The sequence below is a fragment of the Penicillium verrucosum genome (assembly GCF_028828655.1).
Source record: "Penicillium verrucosum strain IBT 35672 chromosome Unknown utg000001l_segment0_segment0, whole genome shotgun sequence".
NCBI lineage: Eukaryota > Fungi > Ascomycota > Eurotiomycetes > Eurotiales > Aspergillaceae > Penicillium > Penicillium verrucosum.
The window spans coordinates 1,913,663-1,929,285 of record NW_026643210.1 but is presented as its reverse complement, the minus strand read 5'-3'; the positions used below and the strand labels follow the sequence as shown (position 1 = coordinate 1,929,285).

Genomic DNA, 15,623 nt, shown 5'->3' with positions numbered 1-15,623 from the left:
AGGGATACAGCTCAGAAGTAGACTTCGCCGCAAGAACAAGAACAGTTGGCTGCGTGTGGGGTAGTAGCACTTGGATAATCCGTTCCAGTCGACTCGAGATGACGGACGTTATATTGAAGACTACAACGGTGTGTTTTTACAATATCTTCATTCAATATCTTCTCAAATACCTCACGCAGTCACTCCCACCTCCAATGGGCTTTTCAGAATATCTGCCCGGGAAAGCTTCCCTGCCAGAATCAACTTAAGTCTCTCGCTCAAAGCCGCCCTCTCTGTAATCCAGGTCTGAGTATGACCCTCAATCGGAGACAACCCGTGCTCAGCTCTTCCGGTATTGACCCATTTAATCAATTCCACAACATACGGTTGTTCTTGGTCCTTGAGTGAATGGAAGCTCCGCCCAAGACCCTTCTCTTTCACGCGATTCTCATATTCCGTGCGGAGACTCGTAGTGGATGGAAGCTGGGCAACTCCAGTCAGAAAGGCTGCCACCGCGATAGCTTGGAACTCGAATAAAGAGAAAGTTGCGGTGTAGAAAGGAATGCCCACAAATGCGAGCGTGGGATCTGGGATGTAGAAAATGTCTTGATGTAAGTTATGGACTTGAGTACCATCTGTGACAAGCACCTTGTCATTTGCCTCGGCGGCAGACAGACTGTAGTCATTATATTCATCCAGGAATGGCAGTGCCATTTGGTATCCTGTACAAAGAATAATTGCATCTATATCGTGCAAAATCTCCCCAGATTTGAGATGTGCGGTCAAGGGCAAATGCTCGGCGTTTGGGGATGTCGATGTAGAAGGCTCGAATGCTTCAATCTCAGCAATTCTTGAGGCATTTTCTGGAAGTGCACTCTCGGGCAAATCAAAGGCACCATTTCGGGTGCTTTGATACACGTGGTCTGCGGTTCCACTGATTTCAGTGGCTATGTCGAGGGAGGAGACGCCTCCGCCGAGCAATAGTACATTCTGTAGTTTAGTTAGCCCAGTGCCACTCGATACTAGAATGAGTTCGCTCCTACCTTTCCCTTAAATCCTTCTGACCTTCGGAAGGACTTTGAATGGAAGATCTTCTCGGGCCATTGCGCTTTTGCTTCGGGTAGACCCCGGATATTCGGGACGAGAGGTGTATGATAATGACCCGAGGCAACAATGACCGAGTCAAACGTCTATGATCCGGTCAAAACCCGCTTCTGAAAATGAAAACGAAATCCCTCGTAGAAATGAGAACTTACTGCGGACTCCTCATTTTCAACGGGATCTTGGCCTTCGTTCAGAGTGCTCCAGTGAACTGTCCATGTTGACCCGTCCTTATGAACGTGGGTGACTCGGGCGCCAAACTTGGTTATATCATCAACACCGGCCTTGTTCGACGTATCTTGGATATAATCCTTGAGGACATGATGCTTCACAAAAGGACCAGTCCCTTCTGGCCATGTGTTGAGTTTCGTTTGAAGTAAAGGAGTCGAGACATTATTAGTAAGACTTTCATAACAAGGCCTAGGCAATAGTGAGTACAACTGCCATGTGAAAAAAAGAAGAATTGAAAAGAAAAAGAGATACTAGAACTTACCCTGGAGGTGCATGAAGTAAGATCTTTCTTTCATTGCCTTCCCTCGCATCCTTCACATATTCCTGTGAAGCGGATGGTCTTGGTGATGGGTACTGGGCTTCAATCGGAGCACGCTTGTCATAAAGCCTACATAGTTTTAGTCCATTATTTCACATCAAAAAGACGATTCACGATCTTACCACACTCCACCACTTGCATTGTTTCTCTCGAAAACAGTCACCTGAATTCCAGCAGCCAGAAGATGGCCAGCAGTGACCACTCCACTGATACCAGCCCCAATAACAGCAACTCGAACGGAATCACTCATGATGATTTCACAGAAATGAAAAACGCAAAGAGATAATTTGCCTATCCGTGTCTACGTAGATTGTTTCCGCACTTATGGCCCCCCAAACGACAATATGGGCTGATATATCGCAATACTCAACGGAAAAAACGGCAGAGAATCAGATATTAGGAATCCTCGTGATTTTGATCGTGGATTGTGACATCGGGGGGTCCCCGCTTAGAATTAATGTACACAACAAGTATAGATTGGACAATAATGTTTACATCGAATTCTGAAAGAGGGGTATGAGAATGGCAACCGGAGATAACTAAAATAACATTCGTGGCCATTCGTGGCCCACAAAAGGCGTAATGGGTGATGACTATGATGTGCTCAAATCCTGGGCAGTACAACGCTACAACGTTGATCAATAAGAGAATCGACATTTCTAAAATATGTATATAGTACAGGCTTGATATCGATTCGAACTCACCAGAATTATAAAGTTCCAAAGTCTATCTATTATCATGGCTCCTGCTCCAATTGATTCACGTATCGTCGATGTCGCAGTGCCCAAGAAGGACACACTCGGTCTTCCTGGGCCTGCACGAGAACGTTTAGAAAAGGCTGGGGTTGATCTCAGTGACGGCTACCCGTACCGGCCATCTCGTCCTCTCTATATTGACGATGTTTACAACGTGCGGGACTATGATCGCATCCATATAGACCCCGGCAGCCGAGCCGATCCCGAGAAGAAAGCACTTCTATCCGCGGCCAAGGAAGTGATTCCGTTGACTAGACAAGACACATCGGAACTGAAATCGTTGGATTGCAGCTAAAGGATCTGACAGACCAGCAGAAGGATGAGCTAGGCTTATTGATTGCCGAACGAAGTGTTGTCTTCTTCCGGGGCCAAGATATCACTCCTCAACAACAGAAGCAACTGGGAGAGTGGTTCGGAGAGGTTGAGATTCATGTATGTTTTGCCCAACCCAGCAAATCCATGTGCCAATCACCAATTAATTGTGTTTCTCTTTTCTTTTTAGCCTCAAGTGCCCCATGTCCCTGGCATCCCCGGCGTGACTGTAATGTGGCCAGCATTGCAGGAAACAGAAACACCAGCAAGCTTCCGCCGGCCGGGAGGAGCGTCTCGGTGGCATAGTGATCTCGTGCACGAGAGACAGCCCGCCGGTGTGACCCATCTCCACAACGATACTGTGCCAACAGTCGGAGGTGATACCCTCTGGGCAAGTGGATACGCGGCATACGAGAAGCTATCGCCATTATTCCGCAAGCTGATTGACGGAAGGACTGCCATATATCGCTCAGCTCACCCATATCTCGATCGTAAGAACCCGGAAACAGGCCCTCAATATATAGAGCGCGAGCACCCGATTGTCCGTGTCCACCCAGCTACGGGCTGGAAGGCACTGTGGGTAAACCGGGCTATGACAGACCGAATCGTTGGTCTTGACAAGGCCGAAAGTGATGTGATTCTGGGATACCTATACGACGTTTATGAGAAGAACCCTGATATCCAGGTTCGGTTTAAGTGGAGTCCACGCACGAGTGCACTGTGGGACAACCGGTTAGTCAATACCCGAAGAAAGCAAGCTCTTTAATTTGAAGTTTATTCTTCAATAGTATCACGATCCATAACGCCAGCTGGGATTATGAGGGATCCCAGCCTAGACACGGCACACGGGTGACTTCGCTTGCTGAAAAGCCTGTATTTGACCCGAATGCGCCAACTCGGCGGGAGAAGTTGGGTCTTTTAGGACTAGAGGAAGTTGCAGAATTAGAGAAGCTGACCAGTCTCCTTGAACTGAAGTGATCAATGTGCTATCTTGATATGATGACCTGGTAGTGCGAACTGATGCTTCTGATATTCGCATATTGATAGATCTGGCCTTAAATGCAATTTTGATCATCATATAGCACTTTGCGTAATCCCATTGGTAGTTCCAAGGTTCTTGGTAGAGTGTATCGACCAGAAGTTCCTTTTCCGAGGTTGGAATTTCCCGATGAAGGCAAACATCGGAGAGACGCAATTCTGCCTATCATTGCCGCCTTTGACCTAACGCCGCATTTCCCTGTGATTTCTTTCTGTTGGGATTCATTATTCCGTACTTTCTTTCAACTACAATATTTTAGCCAAAATGAGCGCAACCACTACAATCACAAGTCCGCCTGAGATTACGGCGGACAATGTTGCCACTCTCTTCCCCGAGGTCGATACATCGCTCGCCCGTGAAATCCTCCCCGCAAGCCAAACAAACACTGCACCCGGCGGCGAGCTTGAGGGTTACGATGAAGAGCAGGTCCGTCTGATGGATGAGGTCTGCATTGTTTTGGATAACAATGACCGGCCAATTGGAAGCGCCAGCAAGAAGCTCTGTACGTTCTACACCCCCATAATCACCTACAGAATGGCGGGGTAGTGGCGCATAACATACAAGACAAATCACTAACAGTCGCATCTGCATAGGCCATTTGATGACCAACATCGACAAGGGTCTCCTTCACCGCGCCTTCTCGGTTTTCCTTTTCGACTCCAATAAGCGTCTTCTGCTCCAACAGCGCGCCACCGAGAAGATCACCTTCCCCGACATGTGGACCAACACCTGCTGCTCACACCCTCTTGGAATTCCCGGTGAGACTGGAGCTGAGCTGGATGCTGCCGTTATGGGCGTGAAGCGTGCTGCGCAGCGCAAGCTGGACCATGAACTGGGCATTAAGGCAGAGCAAGTACCCCTGGACAAGTTTGAATTCTTCACGAGAATTCACTACAAGGCTCCCAGTGATGGAAAGTGGGGTGAACACGAGGGTATGTTACATGGCGCAATGCATATTTGATTCGATAAATGGAAACACTGACATCTCGCTAGTGGACTATATCCTCTTCATCCAGGCCGATGTTGATCTGAAGCCCAGCCCCAACGAGGTCCGAGACACTACCTACGTCTCAGCTGATGAGCTTAAGGCAATGTTCGAGCAGCCCGGGTTGAAATTCACCCCCCTGGTTCAAGCTTATCTGCAACTCCATGCTGTTCGAGTGGTGGAGCCACCTTGGTACGCCGGCCCTGGATAAGTACAAGAACGAGCAGGACATTCGTCGAATGTAAAAGATCCGATGCATAGTCTATCGCATATCTCGGTTCCATTTCGGTTCCATATTCGGTTTGTGCACTGTTTCTTTTTGTCATCTTTGCATTCCTCGGGGCAAGCCTGCCTCCTTTACGAGACTCATGGAAATATATATACCTTTGCACACGAGACGATTGTCACGACATCACTTCTTCTGATATTTGGCCCCTCGGTTTATTTTAGGAAATTAAGAACATATTCAATGATTTGGTCCTGAATTTGCTCGTGTTTAAGAATATTCCCTAATGAGACATGATCGAGACATGAATACATTAATGCAGTAATGAATGTAACAAGCAACCAAAAATGCCCAAGAATAATGCCAACGCCAGCGCTAATAAGATAGAATCGAAAAGTCCCAGCCCAGCACAACTATTACTGCGCTGGATCCGTGGACAAAAACAAAATGCAACTGCCTAAGATCACTGTCCCAACGACCGTAAAGACAACCTGGGTTTTCCAACCACTCTGCACCAGAGCCGCCTTGCGCGCATACTTCTTGACAGTACGCGAGTAATTCGCAAACCCATTAGCCAAACAGGCCAAACTCAGAAGCCAGAAAATGATCCCAAGGGGCAAGGCCATGCGTCTCTCTAGGCCAGTGGGTTGTTCACGGAAATGAAAGGAGATGATGATGGCCAACGATACCACGGCCAGATACATGGACAGACGGAGCCATGAAAGGAAAGTGCGCTCGTTGGCGCAGTGGTCGCGGGCGTCGGAAGAGGTGTTTTCGAATAGAAGCGCGCCGAAATAAGGACGTGAGAGGAAGATGTGGTGCTGGGACTCGATGTGTCTTTAGAAACGTTAATCGGGTTTGTCACTGGGCTGGGGCAGAATGTGGTGTGGGGCAAATGGAAATCATGTCAATCATGGAGAATGCCCGTCTTGAATTTGAAGTACGCCATAATGTAAGGGGATCAAGCCACTGAGCAACGTGTTTTGCTCTCCAATCATTGCGCGCTCCTCCAGCCATTTCTACAGAGCTGGACAATTTGACTTACTCTTCCACGAGAACCGGCTTAGAATGTACCGGGTTGATCAAAGGGTTGAAGGGGGCACGAACACCCCCAACTTGTGTCACCGTTGTAGACATGGTGAAAGGTTCGACACTCGAAGCTCAATCATCTCCGAAAGCTGGAGAAAAACCTGGGGTCTTGGTCTGCGACGGGTCATGTGATGACCTATACTGTTTTAGGAATGATGTCACATTGTTATCTTCGCAAGTTGTACTCCGTACTTCATACATATGATCTGATGATCGACATCTTCGGGCTTTATACAAGTGGTAGGATGAGCAGAGTCAGGTTCCTGTATGGACCTATTGATGCAAGGCAGTGAAGTGAAGGTGATGATTGGCCATATCAAGTCCAAGTTAAGCCCACAAAAACTGTCCCGCATCGAGCTTCCTACTGCGTCTTAGCGGTGTGCACTACATTGTGTAACTCATACCCTGAATTATATTGTAGACCTTTGGAAGATTCAAATGTTGACTCACACCCCTTATTGAAGTGTTAACTAGTTACCTACATTACCTACATTATCTATATTGTCATCTGCATTTCTGTAAATTACACGATTCGAGCAATATCTAAGCTCAGACAGGTCGTATTTATGGTATTACAAATACATCTCCGCATTTAGCTTTAACCGTCTTTTTCTCTCTAAGCTTTTTTGCCTTCTTTTAAATATCTTCAAGGCTCCAAGCATCTAGAGTTACGACCCGAGGTAGCTCGATTTATCTTGCTGTAAATAATGCGGTGGGAGTAAAACACCCACAGCCTCAATTCATCTCTTACAGCCTTATCATGGCCCGGAACATCCGTTCGGTGGATGCCGCCGAGCATCAAAGCCCATTTAGCCGGTCTTTCACATCCAGCTCGCCCATTGCGGCCTCGGCAATTGCACGAGATCTTGCAGACTACAGTGATGAGGATCGAACACCCACCGATGAATCTTCTGACACCTCAACAGCTCGCCCGGCCGGTAGCTATGCCAGCACCAAACCCCACTCTTTAGCTAGTTCATATCGCCGCCCCAGTTGCTTCACCTCTGTCAGTCATTCGACTGTAATTCCTTGGGCCGGGGAACAACAATCCCTATCTCAAAGCGAGCGCGAACAAGTCATCGAGGAAGAACGGCATCTATTGAGTGATAACAATGTTATCGCGCCCGAGCATGCGCATGGCAAGTCCCACGGACTGCAGCGTAAGATGAGCGGTTTGCTATCCGCTGCTATCGGCCAGGGATCCCAGTCTCGACGACCAAGTGGATCTTCTCGACGCTCTAGAAGCAGGGATCCCGAGACGGACAGGGCAAGCGAAATCACTGCTCTACTTGGAGAGCGGCCGGCGGATTCCGAGGACAGTGAAATGGACTTGGAAGATATTGACCGGAAATGGGAAGAAGCCATCGCAGCCGGTTTGATCCAGACGACATGGCAGCGCGAAGCAAAGGTTATTATGAAATACTCTTTGCCACTCATGGTCACTTTCTTGCTGCAGTATTCTTTGACTGTGGCTAGTATATTTACTATTGGCCATCTGGGAAAGGAAGAGCTTGGAGCTGTCAGTCTTGCGAGTATGACTGTGACTATTACTGGGAATGCGGTGTACTCGGGTCTGTCGACTAGTTTGGATACGCTTTGTGCGCAGGCCTATGGTTCTGGGAAGAGAAAGCTGGTGGGTCTGCAGATGCTGCGCATGGTGTATTTTCTCTGGGTCATCACCATTCCAATTATGGTTCTCTGGTATTTTTCGGAGTATATCCTTGCCAAGATTGTACCGGAGAAAGAGGTCGCCGAGATGGCAGGTCTATATTTGAGAATTGCTCTTTTGGGAACCCCGGCATTCGCTCTCTTCGAGAGTGGCAAGCGATACCTTCAGGCCCAGGGTGTATTTTCTGCCTCCCTATATGTCCTGATTATCTGCGCGCCACTTAATGCCTTCCTGAACTGGTTCTTGGTCTGGGTGAGTACTTTCCAGACTTCGGACGAGGATGATACTGACTCGGATACCAGAAACTTCAATGGGGCTTCATTGGGGCTCCAATCGCCGTCGTAATCACCGAAAATCTCCTCCCGGTCTGCCTGTTCGCCTACGTTTATTTCTTCGTGGGATCCGAGTGCTGGTGCGGATTTACCAGACGAGCATTCCAGAACTGGGGCCCTATGATCCGTCTCGCACTCCCAGGGCTGATCATGGTCGAGGCAGAGTGTCTGGCATTTGAAATTCTGACGCTGGCATCAAGCTATCTCGGCACGTCCGCACTCGCAGCGCAGTCCATTCTCGCAACAATCTCCAGCATTACGTGGCAGATTCCGTTCCCACTATCCATTGCGGGTAGTACGCGGATAGCAAATCTGATTGGGGCTACCTTGGTCGATGCCGCAAAGACAACTGCGAAAGTGAGCTTCTGGGGAGCAGCCGTCGTTGGAATGTTCAACATGGTTCTTCTCTCCAGTTTGCGATTGTATATCCCCAGATTATTCAGCTCTGATCCCGAAGTCGTCGAAATTGTAGCACAGGTGCTTCCGCTCTGTGCAGCCTTCCAGCTTTTCGATGCTCTCGCGGCAAACTGCAACGGTATTCTCCGTGGTCTGGGTCGCCAAGAAGTGGGCGGTTACATTCAACTATTTTGTTACTATGTGATTGCCATGCCTCTTAGTATGGGAACGACATTTTATTTGAATTGGGGTGTTATGGGCTTGTGGACTGGGGTTGCCCTTGCGCTTGCCCTTGTCTCCCTCATTGAGGCCCTCTTTATCACTCGAGCTAATTGGAATCGCTCAGTTGAGGAAGCTCTAAAGAGGAATGAGCTGACCTAACTTGACTGTTGGTATATGGGAGGGGAAGCGTTGTTATGACTTGATACTTGTCTAGTTGATAGACATAAAGTGGTCAAATCGCTCCAGCATGTTCTTTGTATTTCGTTCTGAATTAGCGGTGGCTTCAAGTGATTTCTGTTTCAGCCTCGGTTTAAACCCCGGCCCTGTTTTCAATTCTGTCTACATATTGCTAAAAAGGAAACACAGATAAAGCAATTACGACTCTCTCGGATATTTTACAAGACAAATCATGATATCATTGGAGTCTGAACGTGACTTTTAACGAATAACACAGACATGACCACTCACATCCCTCTAATACTCCAAAATAGCCCATGTTTGTTCATCCATAGTGGAGAAGATCACACCAGCACCAAGCAACTCCTCACCCGCCCTGGCCACTTCAGTCGCAGGCATATTCAGTTTAGAAGCGATGACCTGCATGTGTAGGCCCGTATCATCCTGAGGCTCAGTCTTGAGCAAGTTATAAATCTTCTTCGCAACAAGTGACATCGAAGCAAGAGCCTTGTTCTGCCCACCACTGTAGTCATCGGCACCACCCATAACAGCATCAGCCCCGCCAGCATTGCCGCCAGCAGCACCAGCCCCACCGGGCGGGCCACGAGTGAAGAACAAATGCACGGCAGTAGCCTCGAGCAGATGAGTATGCAGCTCATTGACATTCGACACGGGTCGGACAGAATGAGCACCGATGTACCGCTTGTTGGCGAAGGACTTGATGGAGCCGAAAACACGTGCGAAACCGTTCAGCTGGACCTCAGTCTTCCCATCGCCGGGCGCCTTGCCATCGTCGGTGTCCATGTTGTCCGCGGTGGCTGAGTCAATCCATTTCTTGACTTCGACACCGCCTGTGCCGTCGTCGATTATGTATGTCACGTTTGTGCTCTGCGAGCTGATGTTGCGTACTTGGCCCATGATGAGGACATTGGCGACGTCAGCGCCGTCGATTTGGAATGGCGCTTCGGGGAAGGGCTGCGAGGCGTCGAGGACTTGCTTCACTGTCACGGGACGAAGGGTTTTGTTGTCCCGGTCATAAGTCTGGATTTTTATTAGTTGGTGTTCGCTGTATATAGAAGCCTAGGATCATGTGTATACCTTGCCTCCCGCGGGACTGTTCGCCTCGCCCGGCATGAATCCTCCACCGCCGCCGCCGCCGAAGGAGCTATAATTGTTGTAATTTCCGTCTATCAGTGTTGTTAGATAATGACTGGTTAACGGGTCAGATTGGGAGTGATACATACCCATGTTGTGTGTTGTGTTGTGAAGGGGAAAAATCAAGGTACAGCCGTCTCTTCAACACCATTTTACTCAATTGGGAGCGTGTTGAACGCGTCGCGGGGAGCGTGTTCTGCCAGTGAAGACCGCCTCCCAATTTGGACCTCATCCACTTTATAGTCGCCTGCGTTCTCAACTTCAACATTGATATATGCTATTTTTACATTATACTAATCAATTTCTCTCAAATTGCGATTGTTTTTTATTTCGAAAGTGGCCGCTACTTTGGGATATGAAAATGACAGGCCCAATGTGTCTTACTCCAGCTGAACTGCGCATTAAGTAGCTGCTGAAGGTTTTGAGCCGTAATTCGGGTACATTGAGGTACATTGGGGTACATATTCTGTCTAGAAGTATTATATGAATAGTATATTTTCTCCCTGAATCTTTTAACCTCGAAATATGTCAATGTTTCTACGATGATATTCCTAGCTTCAGCACAAATTGTATAGATTCTGTTTGCTCAATTTGCACACGGGTGATGGTTGATCCGCTGTTCACCGCCTACCGTTCTTCAACTTTTTTTTTTGCGACAGAAAGACGGCGAGATAAGTGACTCGAGTTTTCTTCAGGTGTCTGAAGTTTGAGCAGTCGAGGATTTGTTTTCGTGATACAGTATTCAATCACTGTAAACTCTTCTGTGTTTTCATATTCCCCCGGCCATTGAAGAGCCGAGCGGTTTAACGCTTATCACTGCATTTCCATATCAGTCGACACAGCATACCGCAACCATGCCTCGCCGTGCCGCCTCTCCCGCGGAGTCGGAGGTCGAGTTCGACATTACGAAATCCCTTTTTGAAAATGACAGCGATTCCGATGGTGGCGCAAAGCCACCCCTCAAGAAAAATTCCCAGAAGCCCGATACCAACGAAGATCTTGACTTTTTAAACGAAGACGACGGCGATGCAGCTTTCATTGCGAACTCTCAGGCTACCGCCAACCGAAAGGGCGCGAACCTCAAGGGCCGTACGGTGAAGAAGGGAGGTGGTTTCCAGGCAATGGGTCTCAGTATGACTCTACTGAAAGCGATTACCCGCAAAGGATTTTCCGTACCTACCCCGATTCAGCGAAAGACTATTCCCGTGATCATGGACGACAAGGATGTTGTTGGTATGGCTCGAACTGGTTCCGGAAAGACTGCCTCGTTCGTTATTCCTATGATAGAGAAGTTGAAGAGCCACAGCACCGCGTTCGGTGCACGTGCTCTCATCATGTCCCCATCCCGTGAATTGGCTTTGCAAACCATGAAGGTCGTCAAGGAGATGGGCAAGGGAACGAATTTGACATCAGTGCTTCTCATTGGTGGTGACAGTCTGGAAGATCAGTTCGGCATGATGGCCAACAACCCCGATATCATTATCGCGACACCCGGTCGATTCCTGCACTTGAAGGTTGAGATGGACATGGATCTCTCTAGCATCAAGTATGTTGTCTTTGATGAAGCCGACAGACTGTTCGAAATGGGTTTCGCCGCACAGTTGACCGAGATTTTGCACGGCCTACCTACCAACCGCCAGACTCTTCTATTCTCCGCTACGTTGCCCAAGTCACTTGTCGAATTTGCACGCGCTGGTCTACAAGAGCCAAGTCTGATTCGTCTGGACACGGAAAACAAAGTCTCTCCCGATCTACAAAATGCCTTCTTTGCTATCAAGTCATCAGACAAAGAAGGTGCCCTACTACACATTCTGCACAACATTATCAAGATGCCTACTGGTGAGACATATATTGGCGGAAGATTACGCCAAGAAGCCGAAAACCCCACAAGAAAGCGCAAGAGATCGGATGTCCGCCTCCCAAGCGGCTTCAAGGAGTCGCCTACCGCGCATTCAACCATCGTGTTCGCTGCAACCAAGCACCACGTCGACTACCTCTATGCTCTTCTCGTTGAGGCAGGGTTTGCCACCTCCTACGCCTACGGTTCCCTAGATCAGACTGCTCGTAATCACCATGTCCAAAACTTCCGATCCGGCATCTCAAATATCCTGGTCGTCACCGATGTGGCCGCCAGAGGTATTGATATTCCTGTTCTTGCCAACGTTATCAACTACGACTTCCCCTCACAGCCCAAGATCTTCATTCACCGTGTCGGTCGTACTGCCCGTGCAGGCCAAAAGGGTTGGAGTTACAGTCTTGTTCGCGACAAAGATGCCCCCTATCTTCTGGATCTCCAGCTGTTCTTGGGACGCAGGTTGGTACTCGGTCGTCAATACGGCACCGAACTCAACTTTGCAGAGGATGTTGTCGTGGGAACGCTGCCAAGAGAGCCAGTCTCTCGCACTTGCGAATGGGTACAGAAGGTGCTCGATGATGATGTAGATATTTACGGGCAGAAGCAAGTGTCCCAAAAAGGAGAGAAATTGTATCTGCGCACCCGCAATTCGGCTTCCGCCGAGAGTGCAAAGCGGTCGAAGGAGGTTGTTTCTTCTGATCACTGGGCTGAGATCCACCCGCTCTTCAACGATGCAACCAGTGAGAGGGAGGTAGAGCGAGAGAGTATGCTTGCCCGCATTGGTGGTTACCGGCCCCATGAAACGATTTTCGAGGCGAACAATCGACGAGGCGGCAAGGTGGCTGACAACGAGGCCGTTGACACCATTCGCCGAATCCGCACTACTGTCGAGAACAAGAGAAAGCGGGCGGATCTCAAGGCAGAGGCCGAGTTGGCAGCACTTGGAATGCCCACTCCCGGCGAGGATGGTGTCGTGCAGGACGAGGATATTCCCGAGCAAGCCGGCGAGAACATGTCAGAGGCATCCGACGATGAGCTCGAGGTCACTTTCTCTGCGTACAACTCCAAGTCCAAGCAAGGAGAGAAGAAGGACGCAGCGGCAGCATTCCAGAACCCCGATTATTTCATGGGCTACACACCTCAACACAACGACATGGCCGAAGACAAGGCTTACGGTGTGCACTCGGGTACAAACTCGAACTTTGCTAGCGACTCCCGCAACGCGACCATGGACCTCAACGGCGACGAAGGCAAGCGTGGTTTCGGCGAAGCGCGTTCCATCATGCGTTGGGACAAGCGACACAAGAAGTACGTTGCCCGCCAGAACGACGAGGACGGTTCCAAGGGCGGCCGACTCGTGCGCGGTGAGAGTGGTGCCAAGATCGCCGCCAGTTTCCGCAGCGGTCGCTTCCAAGCCTGGAAGAAGGGCAAGCGCGTTGAGCGAATGCCTCGTGTTGGTGAAGCCGAGACGCCTGCTATGAACAACATCAACTCTCGCATGAGCAGTGGACGCTTCCGACACAACCAAGACCGGGCGCCTAAGCGTGCTGATCCTCTACGTGGGGACTACGACAAGATGAAGAAAAAGAACGATGCGGCTCGCGAACGTCAGCACGATAAGCTGGGTGGAGCGGCATATGGTGGAAAGAGCGAACTTCGGTCTACGGAGGATATTCGGAAAGCGCGGAACCAGGTGCAACAGCGTCGCGATAAGAATGCTCGGCCGTCGAAGAGACGCTAAGGGATCCGGGAGATAGGGGGAAGGAAGCATTTACTGTAGAATAGATGTCTATATTGCAGAGATACCACAAATTTGTGTTCGGAGATTTCTTTTTTTTTTTACTTCAGTGTCGATGTCCATATGAATCCGAGATTTAGGAACCAGCCAGCTCACCACATGGGAAGAAGCTGTGTAGCCTACAACATAGACTCGATCCTACGGAGTATACGAGGACAGATTGGAAACTTGGCTAGCTCAAGATTAGAACTTGGCGATGCAGGCCATCACGTTTAAACCGTAGATCAACCTAGGCCGTGATGAAGGAAGATGTGATATAAGCCCAATCACGCCCCTAGTGGACTCGGACCTCCCCCTTTACGGTTAAAGGAGGTTCATCCCAAATATCCCTCTGAAGGGTTCGCAGAATTGCCGATCTTGCTAAGCCAATTTCGGGGGTTGAAGGGTCTATAGACTATAGACTATACAGTATGAAGTAGAGACTAGTTAACTATAGAAACTATAGTTAACTAGATATTGTCATGTGTGTTTTAAACGTTGAGACTAGGAGAATTCCCCCCGAATAATCTCCGTAATCAACCAGAAACTATTTAACGCTAAGAATCAATGATTCGGCGAATTTTGATCTGATCAGGAATTCAAATTTAAAAGATTTTTAATAGTTTTGATCCTAGTTCTAGTCATTATTTACTCCACTTGACTAATTAATTAATTAATCGAATCTGGACATTTGGCGGCTAGAGAATAAAAACACTATACCGGGAGAGGTAGGACTTAGCACACACATATAGTAGAAATCGTAGAAATCGTAGAAATCGTAGAAATCGTACAAATCGTACAAATAATAGGTGTAAGATGATTATGATTGGTAGATGAAAATGATTCAGAAAACAACCAACCGTATAAATTGTACAGACTATTTAATCCTGCATGAACGGGGTGACAGACCCCTTGCTGCTCCGCGTGCCGCATGTTCCACACCCCTTTTCCCTTGATCGGATCCTGCCGAGCCTATATTAATATGTATGAATTATTGTATATTATTGTATATTATACTATATTATACTATATTATACTATTAACTATACTATTATCATATTATACTGCTATCTATTGTCCTATTATCCTATTATCCTATTATACTGTTATACTGTTATCCTATTATACTGTTATCCTGTTGTACTACTATTATCCTGTTATCCTATTATACTGTTATACTATTATACTATTATACTATTTTATATGTTATACATACTATATAAACAATATTGAGCATGCAGGGTAGTTAATTATGTACCCATATAGCTATCAATGAACATCCCATCAACATATTCCCTTCTCGTGACATGAGATCACTCTGGAATCCTGCAGTTCTAAAGCCAGGGATGGGTGATCGTCAGTGATGCACACGCGCAGAGGCAAAGGGCAATGTGATCGAATGTGATCGCCCCAGGCGGCAGAAGGCTGCAGCCACATCTCTATTGGGGTCCCCGGAAAATAAAGTAGACGAAGAATGAATTCCTTTGAGAGGGGTACTCTTTTGAGATATCTTTTGAATCCTGTGAATTCTTTGAGACCCTTTTTTAAGACCCTTGCCTTTTTTTTATCTTTAAATATAAAACCACTCGAGTGAAAGTGAAAGGTCCGAATCCAACAGTGACAGAGAAAAAGAGAGGGGGGAGGGAAAAACACAGTCAACGGTGGGTATCACAGAGAAAACTGATTATTGCGAGACTCAGTTATCTCACACCCGCAAACTATTTCCAGAAAATACCCAAAAAGAAAAAAGAAGAGGAAAAAAAAGGAGAAAAAAAAGGGACAATTACGGTGCCTGCAGTTGTCCGACTCACGAACCATCAAAAACCCTGTGAGACCTTTACATCTCTGATCTGCGGTTGACTGTAACAGTAACCCCTAGACGGAACATAAAAAGGATTCGGTCATACAATGATTTGCCCGGGTGGGTCGGAGAATAAGGGAATTTATGTTTCTTAAAAAGAGTTTCCAGGGTAGGATTTAAAGGGTTTATAAGTGGGAGATCAT

The 15,623-nt window shown here is 47.9% G+C and overlaps 7 protein-coding genes across 7 annotated transcripts; 4 read left to right on the top strand and 3 right to left on the bottom strand.

The window, feature by feature from the left end:
* Positions 1–171: 171 nt before the first annotated feature.
* On the bottom strand, positions 172–1,880 carry N7516_000689 (putative FAD dependent oxidoreductase; the record flags this gene model as incomplete). The annotated part of the gene is made up of 5 exons (XM_057213411.1): positions 172–969; positions 1,023–1,169; positions 1,236–1,500; positions 1,574–1,699; positions 1,753–1,880. The coding sequence occupies 5 exons, from the start codon at positions 1,878–1,880 to the stop codon at positions 172–174; spliced, it is 1,464 nt and encodes a 487-aa protein (XP_057075294.1).
* A 488-nt stretch (positions 1,881–2,368) lies between these two features.
* N7516_000688 (TauD/TfdA dioxygenase family protein) lies at positions 2,369–3,675 on the top strand (the record flags this gene model as incomplete). The annotated part of the gene is given in 4 exon segments (XM_057213410.1): positions 2,369–2,623; positions 2,641–2,817; positions 2,888–3,429; positions 3,486–3,675. 4 exon segments carry the CDS (start codon positions 2,369–2,371, stop codon positions 3,673–3,675), a joined length of 1,164 nt encoding a protein of 387 aa, XP_057075293.1.
* A 325-nt stretch (positions 3,676–4,000) lies between these two features.
* On the top strand, positions 4,001–4,932 carry idi1 (isopentenyl-diphosphate delta-isomerase IDI1; the record flags this gene model as incomplete). Its single annotated transcript, XM_057213409.1, has 3 exons — positions 4,001–4,238; positions 4,330–4,668; positions 4,730–4,932. The coding sequence occupies 3 exons, from the start codon at positions 4,001–4,003 to the stop codon at positions 4,930–4,932; spliced, it is 780 nt and encodes a 259-aa protein (XP_057075292.1).
* Positions 4,933–5,363: 431 nt separating this feature from the next.
* N7516_000686 (DUF202 domain-containing protein) lies at positions 5,364–6,099 on the bottom strand (the record flags this gene model as incomplete). The annotated part of the gene is made up of 2 exons (XM_057213408.1): positions 5,993–6,099; positions 5,364–5,784 (listed from the first exon to the last, which is right to left on the bottom strand). The coding sequence occupies exons 1-2, from the start codon at positions 6,082–6,084 to the stop codon at positions 5,364–5,366; spliced, it is 513 nt and encodes a 170-aa protein (XP_057075291.1). The 5' UTR covers positions 6,085–6,099.
* Positions 6,100–6,796: 697 nt separating this feature from the next.
* Positions 6,797–8,814, top strand: N7516_000685 (MATE family efflux transporter; the record flags this gene model as incomplete). Its single annotated transcript, XM_057213407.1, has 2 exons — positions 6,797–7,957; positions 8,008–8,814. The coding sequence occupies 2 exons, from the start codon at positions 6,797–6,799 to the stop codon at positions 8,812–8,814; spliced, it is 1,968 nt and encodes a 655-aa protein (XP_057075290.1).
* Positions 8,815–9,129: 315 nt separating this feature from the next.
* N7516_000684 (uncharacterized protein) lies at positions 9,130–10,080 on the bottom strand (the record flags this gene model as incomplete). The annotated part of the gene is made up of 3 exons (XM_057213406.1): positions 9,130–9,873; positions 9,931–10,019; positions 10,077–10,080. The coding sequence occupies 3 exons, from the start codon at positions 10,078–10,080 to the stop codon at positions 9,130–9,132; spliced, it is 837 nt and encodes a 278-aa protein (XP_057075289.1).
* Positions 10,081–10,841: 761 nt separating this feature from the next.
* N7516_000683 (ATP-dependent RNA helicase DBP10) lies at positions 10,842–13,583 on the top strand (the record flags this gene model as incomplete). Its single annotated transcript, XM_057213405.1, has 1 exon — positions 10,842–13,583. The coding sequence occupies one exon, from the start codon at positions 10,842–10,844 to the stop codon at positions 13,581–13,583; it is 2,742 nt and encodes a 913-aa protein (XP_057075288.1).
* Between the last annotated feature and the right edge of the window lie 2,040 nt (positions 13,584–15,623).